This window comes from Magnolia sinica, chromosome 7 (genome assembly GCF_029962835.1).
Source record: "Magnolia sinica isolate HGM2019 chromosome 7, MsV1, whole genome shotgun sequence".
Lineage (NCBI taxonomy): Eukaryota > Viridiplantae > Streptophyta > Magnoliopsida > Magnoliales > Magnoliaceae > Magnolia > Magnolia sinica.
Genome location: NC_080579.1, coordinates 83,368,373 through 83,378,962, shown reverse-complemented (window position 1 = coordinate 83,378,962; position 10,590 = coordinate 83,368,373). Strand labels below are relative to the sequence as shown.

The window sequence follows — 10,590 nt, the reverse complement described above, 5'->3', positions numbered from 1 at the left end:
GTTCATCCAAACATGTCCCAGGCAAAAATCATGGGATTAGGAGGGATTGGGTGGATTTCAAGGCAATGATGGTGATGTTAGTGGATTGCTGGCAATCCCATGGGATTGCTCCAATCCAGGCAAAATTTCTTCGTGCTTGTTTGGCACGCCCAGCCAATCCTGGGATTACTCCTTCCAATCCCTTCTAATACAATCTAATCCAATCCAGCCTGCCCGGCCAAACAGGCCCTTAATGGTTTCTACTCGTAATGGTTTTTATTCTTAAACGAGACCTATCAAATGCACACGGTGTTGATGTTTGACACGAATCACGGTGGGGCTCACACGGCTCGACCTCATGGGTAGTTCCCATGAGCTATCTTGAGTTTGATGTTTATCACGTGTAAGGAATCCATTCGCCCGCTTATGGTTATCCGTAGTCTGCCGGAGCATCAATGTTTTCGGCAATTTTACTTGATATCAATATATCTTTTTAGAACATGTCGCGACATTTTCAGTAAGGAGAAATATCGATAAATTGAAAATACCGCACTATTCTTCACGTCTGGTGGCGGTGCCAACGCGCTTTTACCCACGTCAGACTTTCATTAAGGGAATGCTAATATACACGCCGCTGCATGTAATTTCCTTGCAAATTCGTCGTTACAGTACACGTAAAAATATCATTGAAATCATCGGGACCGTTCATCGTGTGGATAAAATTATGGTGGTCCATAAATAAAGAGATAAAATGGAGTTAGAAATTTTGGCTGTCCATTTTTTTGGAGTCTGAACAACTTCTCTGATGGTTTCTTTTAGAGGCAACTGTTCAGATGGATAACATATTCCAATCCACTTAATTCTGGAATGTAGCTAACCATTATGATTTCTTATCGGTTCGACGGTTTGGATTACAAGATATAGTCCACGTGTACGATGTAGAGGGTGCTGCCTAGAACTTCAATGAAGATACATCCATGATGTCATTTCTATTTATTTAATAACTAATAAGAAAAGCGAAACAGAAAAGGTGCTTGCTTATTTGACGAGAACTTTGAAAATCTCGCGGAATCTGATGGATGATAATATCATGTATCGAGGCCATCACACTGTATGCTGGGGAAACGGATTGGCATCTCATCTTGCTAATACTGGTCGGTGCTCTGTGGGCCCCATCATGATGTATGTGTTTCATCTGGGCCGACCACCCATTCTTCCGTATCATTTTACGGTATGAGCCCAAAAATAAGTTTGCTCCAAATCTCAACTGGACCACACAGATAGCCTTATAAGGTTTTTAACGGTGTAATTCAATCACTATTGTTTTCCCATGGTGTAGTCCACCTTAGATTTATATCTACCTCATTTTTGAGTTGAAGATCAAAAATTATATTTCAAAATAGATGGACGGCATGGATAAAACAAAAATATCATGGTGGGGTCCATATAGCACCAACCACTGATTACTCGAAATCCAAAGTACGGTGGTTGAAACTCATGCTCTAGCATTGATTCGAAGAAGGGCTTCACAGCCCATATCTTGAGTGATTCCCAAACACACCTTGATCCGTGGGATCTTAAAACCTAGTTTCACCAAATCCCACTTAAACCCATGCCCCTAAACGCCCCCTTAGCTATTGTACACGTGGCATAAAAATAATTTAAATCGGAGTGGCCGAGTTATGTGTCCCAACGACATTAATTTGATTATCAACCGTCGGATTACTGAATAGGTCTTAAAAGATTGAACTGAAAATCCAACGGTTCTCTTTCAATAAACAAGTGTCCACGAATCAGAGGTTAGTATTTTTCAAGGGATGTAGTTTTGGGATTCTAATTTACTTAAGAGTAGGATCAAAATTTTCAGTTAATATTTTGATAAGAATACAATTTCTCGGTGCCTGCGTATCAGGCATCACTGCAGCCAGAGTATCAAACAATTCCTCCCTCTTATTTTATTATTGGAGTTAGCTGTTGTGCGCCGGTTGTGCACCGCTGCTTATCATGCGCTCCTACCCGACAAGCTACCCGGTTCCTGTCTTGTGATCAGGGATTTTGGATCGTTCGATGGGTGACCCTGTATTGGGTTATCAATTGTTAATTTCACTCCTACCACACAATAATTTCGGTTTGATCTCACCGTCCGTTTGGAGGCTAGCGATCATATAGTCAAGAGCAATCGATGGGAGTTTCAGAACTGTGGCTCACTCAAAGTTGGCCATGAACCGTAAGTGTTAAGCAACTCTAGCCGTTCTATCTAGTCTTCAGGTGAGGCCCACCTGGAGCATTCCTAACCGAAAGATCAGGGAGATCCACTCATCAAGGTTATGAACGGGTACGATAGAAATGAATGGTCCGGATAGAACTACCAAATGAAGCATTGCTTAACATCGATGAATAAGATCTTTCAATCTGTTACGTTTCCGTGTCATGATTCATCCTTTGGATCGCACCAATTCAACGGTCCAGATCAACTATCATTGTGCCTCACTAGTACAAACTCAAGGCTCGAGTAGCTATACTATCCTGGGGCCCAGGATCCCATAAATCCTCCGAGTCTGATGCTTCCCCACGTGGATACTCCTGACCATCCATTTCGCTCAAGTGGGCCCATAGCTTATTGATCTAGACTACTGGGAAAATACCCAGGCTCTCTCAAAGGAATGAAATTACATAAATACTCTTATTTAATTTCTCTAAAAATAGTAAAAACTTATAGCCTCATATGTCACTTGGATTATATCCAATCAATCTATTAGTCGTATGCATCCCCTTGTGGCGATGACACGAACAAAACTTAAATAGTGTATATTATTTTTTATATAATATCTTATTTTTGAATTGAATCCACTGTATTTATGTATGTCCAGTGATAATATTAATATATAGGTGTATTTTTGACTTGTCTAATAATTATATTAATGTGTCATTATATTTTTGGCATCTCCAGTAATATTATTGGTGTGCATCAGTTGGACAAGCTGGATGTGAAACACATCTTAAGAGGGCCTCACATTTTCAATTTTCAGTTTTTAACTAACACAAATTACCTGGATGGTGTCAAAGTTTTATAGGTCCTACCATGACATATCTATTAACATTTACATCCATTTTTCTTACTCATTTCAGTGCATGAGCTAAAAAATGAGATATATCCAAATTTCACACCGCTGAAAGCGAATTAAGGTAGTGGATCGTGAATATAACATATGCATGCGCAATTTCCATTATCCTTAAAAAATATTGATAACGGAATGTCCATTGTCAAGAAATCTTTAAGGGTGATTATAATGACGCTCATTTACCATCCAACTTATCAATAATGTAGCACAAACTTTGATGAAAGGAAAACAAAAGTAATAGCTTGATTCAAAACTTGTGGTTTTTAAAAAGTTTTCAATAACAAGTTCTTAAAATTGACATTACTTCTTGTGGTGTGCTTTGCTTGAGATTTGGATTTGTTTGGTTTTTGACCTCATTCTTCGAAATGAACTGAAAAACATGAATAGACTGGATGGCTAAAATAGATGAATTAAGATTTTTTTATTTCTATAAATAGATTTTATTTATTATTTATTATTTATTATTATTATTATTTTTTGCATTGCCAGTGATCCACATTATTACAGTTGCCCCGTAATGTAATTTTCTCTTTTAAAAAAAACAAAAAAAAAAAAGGCACTGCCCAGGAATATAGACCACCAGAGGCAGCATTCGGTAAAAATCGAATCTTCTTCCTTAATTCCAATCTCTTGCTGTAACTTTTTTTTTATTAACCGTCTACTTGTTGGCCAATGATCAAAGGGTTAGAACCATCCAATGTAGATTTTTATTTGTTTATTATTATTATTATTTTGAGTTATCCCCTCATCCAAATGGGACCCATCATACCAACGGTTCAGATTACCAAACAAGTTGCTCCGTCTGTATACTCGCGTATCATCGCACACATCATGATACGGATACAAACAGTCTTCTGTTCTTCCATATCCGCAGGTGGGTCCCACTATCCATTGATCCTGACGGTTGATTTCTTCAATTATATGTTTTCCACACCAAACCCGCTCTATAAATGGCAATCAGCCCAAACCGCGTCTCTTCATTCAGTTCTTCGAGAGAGAGAGGGAAACGTTGGTTTCTCTCTTAGTTGCCGTTGATTTCTTTCCCTCTCTCTGTTGTTGGGTTTTCTTCAAAACATTAAAATGTCTCGGCTTTCAGATTTTATCAACTTAAATCTCTCTGATTACACTAAGAAAATCATTGCCGAATACATATGGTTTGGATTTTTGTTATTCTTTTTATTGTTTTTCCAATCTCTCATTTTCAAATATATTTTGTTAATATGTGTTCTTGAATAGGCTTGGAGCATCTGGTACGGACATCAGAAGCAAAGCAAGGGTATTTTTTAATTTTAAAACTGTTTTGAATTGGGTTTTTGATGTTGGATTGATTTATTGGGTTTTGATTGGTTTTAGTTATTGGGTATTTTTATTTTCTGTTTTATTTATTTATTTATTTTGGGTTTTCTTGATTGGAACAGACGCTTCCGGGGCCGGTTGCAGATCCTCAGAAGCTTCCCAAGTGGAATTACGACGGTTCCAGCACTGGTCAAGCTCCCGGTGAAGATAGTGAAGTAATACTATAGTAAGTTTTATTTTAGTTTGATTTTTGATTTTTTTTTTTTTCTTTTGCATTTTTAATGATTATTTTTACTTATCTTTTTGTTTTTGTTTTTTAATGAACAGTCCTCAGGCCATTTTCAAGGACCCATTTAGGAGAGGCAACAATATCCTTGTAATTTTTTTTTTCTTTTTTTTTTTTAAAAATCAAAATTAATAATTATTAATAATATAAAACTATTTTATTTATGTATTTATTTATTTATATGGTTTTTTAAGGTGATGTGTGATGCTTACACACCTGCTGGAGAGCCGATTCCAACGAACAAAAGACACAATGCTGCGAAGATTTTCAGCCATCCTGATGTTCTGGCCGAGGTTCCATGGTAATGTTCCTTTCTATATTTAATGTTCTGTTATTCCCTTTTATTTTATTTTATTTTTTAATTATATTTAGTGAATTTTTGTATACCGGTGCAACGGGTGCTGAATCATATTGGATCATGGAAGCAAGGTCGTTCTACCACTTACAAGAACGCTTATGGTTGTCGTTGTCGATGTTGTTTGAGGAATGATAACATAAGATCATGACTTTTATACATCGGCACAATCGTGGGGCTGAATCACAGTGGATCATGGAAGCAAGGCCATTTGATCACTTACAAAATCTTGCTTGCTATGGTTGTCGTTGTTGTTGTTTGAGGAATGTTCACATACAATCATGGAATGCTAAGTTCATCCCATCTATTGTAAGAGGTGGGCCCTATCCTGAAGATCATGATCAGGCCGATCTCCTCGGTAGGGGACCAATACCAACAAATCGATGAACTTCCCAATCTGATCCAGGGTACAAGTGTGGCCCCCTTGATTAGTGGATCAGCATGGTTTCTACACTGACTGATGAAGATGGGGCCACCTTTTTTGTGTGGACTGGATGTATGTGATCATTCATGTTATTGGTTGTTATTGGATGTATGTGATCTTCCCGATAGGGCCACACCTATTGATGCACACTCCCTTCTTTTCTACTATAGATCACATATAGGCAAGGACCACAACTTGTAGTATCCAGGAAGATCACCTGAGACAAAAATCAGGATGTTCCACTCATCCGGTGGGCCCCTCCGTGGCCAACCATTTTCATGTATGGATGCCGTAAATGAGAGATCGTGCGGTACCGCAAGTTATCGCACCATTACCTGTATGTGATCAGTCCTCTTAGATTAGTCCCAAGAGAAGTGACAAAAGGGAGCTTGTGCATAAAAAGATGGGGAAGTAAATATCATTTCCCTTGTTTTCCTGTTTGCTATCTTCTCTATATTGGGTTTTTATCAAATGAACTGATTTTTTATTTTTGGAAATCAGGTATGGAATAGAGCAAGAGTATACCCTTCTTAAGAAAGATGTTAGATGGCCCATAGGATGGCCTGTGGGAGGTTACCCTGGTCCTCAGGTACACCATACCCTTTCATCCCTTCAAACATATGAATTTCAATTTCCTTGAATATTTTCTATATGTTTATTTAGTTGTCTTTTGCCATGCTCTTTGTTTTTATGGGTATTGTCTCTTCTTGGAGTCTCCCATCTCTTGATATGTTGACTCGGTGTTTGAAAACTCAGTGAGTCAACCAGTGGCTCGTATGAGTTAACTCGGATCAGTAGAAAAACTGGCCGATTCATGATATGGATCATTCCTGTTCATAACTTACTGAGTTTTAGTCAACTCAGCCAAGTTTTATGTTGAGTCAGCCGAGCCAGCAAGTCATAAAATTTGGTCCAAGTTGATCCTTTGTGAAAAGTTGCTAAATCAACAACATTACTTGCTGTTAATGAACTGATTTTCTTTGTTTTTCTTAGTAATTTTTAGAAATTTGGTTTTAATAGCAATTCATTATCAATTAATATGCTTGCTTAGATTCTACTCCTTTTTATTTCCAATTAAAAAAAAATAATATATGCTATTAATTAGTATTTTGAATACATGAATATCAAATGATATGTTATTTGTAAATCTATCCTTAAAAAAAATTAAATTAAACATATGACCAACCTGGTCAAATTTATGAGATTCGGCCGAGTCACCAGGTCGACTCGTTTGAGTCTTGACTCATTGGTCAACCGAGCTGAGTTAGAATTCCTGGTTATCAAACAATGTGTTGACTAATAGACCCAATATTTTTGTTAGTTTTGGTATGAGTGGGACCCCTTTTTTTGGAGATTAAGGCTGTTCATTTGTTGAGGGCAACCTTTGGTGGGTGATGCTTGCTGCAAATGACACCCCTGTTGGACAATTCTAGCCATCTGATCATCGGCCTTAAATGCATGGTTAAAAATAAGATATTTCCCATCCACTGTGGGGTCCACCAGGTGGATGATCTGGGTCACTGAAAGCTGGATCCGTGTTAGAACTCTGCTTGTTTGTATATCATTGTGTGATGTTCTCTTTCTAATCATGATTTTTTTCACCCCTTCTATTTGTTCTTTGGACAAGGTCATCTCTAACAAGAAATGATTTTTCTCTTTCGCGGATGTCTGATTAATCTACGCAATTATGTGAATATTGGTCAGGGCCCATACTACTGTGGTGTTGGTGCTGACAAAGCATTCGGCCGTGACATAGTGGATTCCCACTACAAGGCCTGTCTTTACGCGGGCATCAACATCAGCGGCATAAATGGAGAAGTCATGCCAGGCCAGGTGAGAATCCATTTCACCCATCCTTTTCTTTAACAGATTTGGTCTGCTTGCATCTCTTCATTATTCGGTGCAGTTCTTGAACTTTGCTCCTCATGCAGTGGGAATTCCAAGTCGGCCCCGCCGTCGGTATCTCTGCCGGTGATGAACTATGGGTCGCTCGCTACATTCTTGAGGTAAATTGCAGATGCCCACATGGCAACCTGATTCTTTTACTATCTAATACGAGATTCCCATGTGTGGTAGTCCCGTTCCCATTTGTCATATGGTTCGGCAACCACAAAATTCATGGGGTGGCCCATTGTTTCCGGGTTTGGTCCTGCACAAGTAATAATTATTCATTTGAATGTAGTTATGGTGTAATTCTACGAAAACAGACAGGCATTCCTACTATATGTTTGTTTCCTGTCTCCATTTTCTAAAATTAGTCTCAAAAGGAATTGTACCAGACATATGATTCCTACAACCTGTTATGGGATTCCTACTGTATGTATGATTCCTATAAGATGGAATGTTGCTTGTGTGAAATTTTTAAAAGAATCATAGTATATGTATGATTCATATGTTCTCTTTGCTATGTAAACAGAGAATTACAGTCCATGGCTGTTGTGGAGACCTTAATTTTGATATATATAGGGCTGAAAAGGGGAATTACATGGAATGTCTTGCTTATTTTAAAAGAATCTAATTATATGTATGATTCTACATTTCGTAAAACTAGTCGTAAGATTGTTCTCTTTGCTATGTAAACAGAGGATTACAGAGATTGCTGGCGTTGTTCTCTCATTTGACCCGAAGCCTATCCAGGTAAATTTATTTTTGGATGCCACCTATCTTTTTTTTTTTTTTCATTGTTTTACAACTTGTTGTGGTTCTCTTTGTATTTTGATTCCATTCATATTGTGTTTGGTGTCGCCAGGGAGATTGGAATGGAGCTGGCGCTCATACGAATTACAGGTAATATAGTTGTTTTATGTGGAATGAGAAGAGGATTCCATTCATTCCATGTTTCTTGGTAGCAACACCAAGATATCCTTCTCTTTTTTAGTATCTTTATGATCCAATTCCAGACCTTTGATTTGATGGACCTTACCATGGATGGAGGATGGTCCCGAAAAATTTCTAGATTGGAGGATCATAGCCATTTAATCGTTGGCCTTTTTCTCCACCCAATGTGGAATAATTTTACTTACCTGCCTGTTTACAGGCCTGCAGATTGAAGGGGTTAGGATTGTTTTGTTGGGTGGATTTTTGGGGCATGGGCTATCTTCCATCCATAATGGGGCCTATCAGATCAATTGTCTTGACTAACAGCCATGGTCCCCACACGTACCTACCGAATGCCACCCACAAACACTATCCTAGATTACATACTTATTTTCAACTGATTTGGAACAATTTGAACTCATTTGGAGTGAGTCTTGTTTGTTTGTTTTTTTTTTTTTTTTTTTGGGGGTTTCAGCACCAAGTCGATGAGAGAAGATGGCGGTTATGAAGTTATCAAGAAGGCAATTGAAAAGCTTGGGCTGAAGCACAAGGAACACATTGCTGCCTATGGCGAAGGCAACGAACGGCGTCTAACTGGACGGCATGAGACTGCTGATATCAATACTTTCTTATGGGTATCCCTTCCACTTCATTCAATCCAAGACATGTTCTAAATACCAATGTCTGGAAAACGCATATTCATTTTTCGTTTTGCTTATTGTGATTTGTGCAGGGAGTTGCTAACCGTGGTGCTTCCATTCGAGTCGGTCGAGACACAGAGAAAGCTGGCAAAGGTGAGGGTTCTTTTAAGCTTTAATCATCATCTCCTTTGCTGTTTTCCAAATTCCGCCATTTGGGTATGTTTTCCAAATTCCGCCATTTTGGATGGCTGATCAGTTTCTCTTGAACTGTTTTTTCTATTTCTTAATTGGATAATCTTAACCATCCCATATCAGCTGTTGTCCATTTATGGCCACCAATCGAATGTTTAGGACAATCGAATAAATGCAATCTTCGGGATATATTCCATCCAAAATGGCACCATCATTTGGATTGCATGCCCTCACCATGGATGGATCTTCAGGATGTATTCTGTCTCTGGTCCATTTTGTTTTAATATGAACTGTTGCTGTATTTTCTTCTTTGGCCATCCATTTCATTAAAACAATCAAAGGGTCATTAGTCAATTCTCCCATTTGGGTCAATGATTTGGATGGCCTGGATTTCATTTTACATGTATGCATGTGCGCTGTGGATGAGTTGTTGCCATCTGAGAAATGGTGGAAAGCCCATATCAGTGTAGTAGACCTTTTATCTTTCAAATTCAATTCAAATCGGCCTAAAATGATTCGGTCTTATGATGAAGGGACTAAACATGTTGTGATGATCTTGCAGGCTATTTTGAGGACAGGAGGCCCGCCTCGAACATGGATCCCTATGTGGTCACTTCCATGATTGCAGAAACGACGATCCTGTGGAAGCCAACATAAGCTAAACATGGGTAGATTGGCCACATCCCCATTCTTCGTGGGGCCCAAATTTCCATTGGTTTGAGATCTTCCAAATGCATTTACGATCTCTAATCATCTATTCTCATTGAAAAATTGCATGTGGTGCACGTAGTGTGTTTTTACTAGTCTTCCTTGTCCTTTCGTTTTTTTGAGGTTGTAGAGAGGCAGGTGAGAGAATGCCTTATGTTGAATAACACATTAGTAACAGCTAATAAATTCAAAGTCTTCAAAGTCTCCTTTTTCAGACGTTGTTGAATCTTCATCACTGTCTGATCTGGGGCCCACCTCCTCTTCATGAGCGAATCAGATTAAGTGGAAAGAAAGAGCTCTTTCATGTCTGCAAGAGTATGATTTCATGATTTTTGGAAATTCCAGGAGCTGTGGTGGCCCAAGCCATATGTAGCCATTTTTTACAGGCCCGTTTGGATGGCACCTAAAAAGAAACATTAGGTGCCTAAACTACATTTTTCAGCCAAACCCGAGTCTTTATTGTATTACGGTCTCCATCTGCTTGGCAAAATAGGATACGGATTGGCTACTCCCCCCTGCCACCAGCCCGGTGGTCGGTGCTATGTGGGCCCCACCATGATGTATGTGTTCCGTTTATCCATTTTTACAGATCATTTTAGTCTTGATCCCGAAAATGATAGGGATGTAAATCTCAGGTGGACAATAGTCATTGGATAATGGATATCCACCATTATAATCCTCCTAAGGCCCACTGTACTGTTTATTTGACATCCAATCTGTTGATTAGGTCATACAGATCCAGATGAAGGTAAAAAACAAAGATCAAATTG

General features: G+C 38.6%; 1 protein-coding gene across 1 annotated transcript; it reads left to right on the top strand.

Annotated features, from left to right (window-relative positions):
• Nucleotides 1-4,069: 4,069 nt before the first annotated feature.
• On the top strand, nt 4,070-10,026 carry LOC131251558 (glutamine synthetase nodule isozyme-like). The gene is made up of 13 exons (XM_058252315.1): nt 4,070-4,255; nt 4,338-4,377; nt 4,520-4,623; nt 4,725-4,773; nt 4,878-4,984; nt 5,964-6,051; nt 7,167-7,295; nt 7,394-7,468; nt 8,046-8,099; nt 8,212-8,249; nt 8,755-8,914; nt 9,013-9,073; nt 9,675-10,026. The coding sequence occupies exons 1-13, from the start codon at nt 4,182-4,184 to the stop codon at nt 9,767-9,769; spliced, it is 1,074 nt and encodes a 357-aa protein (XP_058108298.1). The 5' UTR covers nt 4,070-4,181; the 3' UTR covers nt 9,770-10,026.
• Nucleotides 10,027-10,590: the final 564 nt, after the last annotated feature.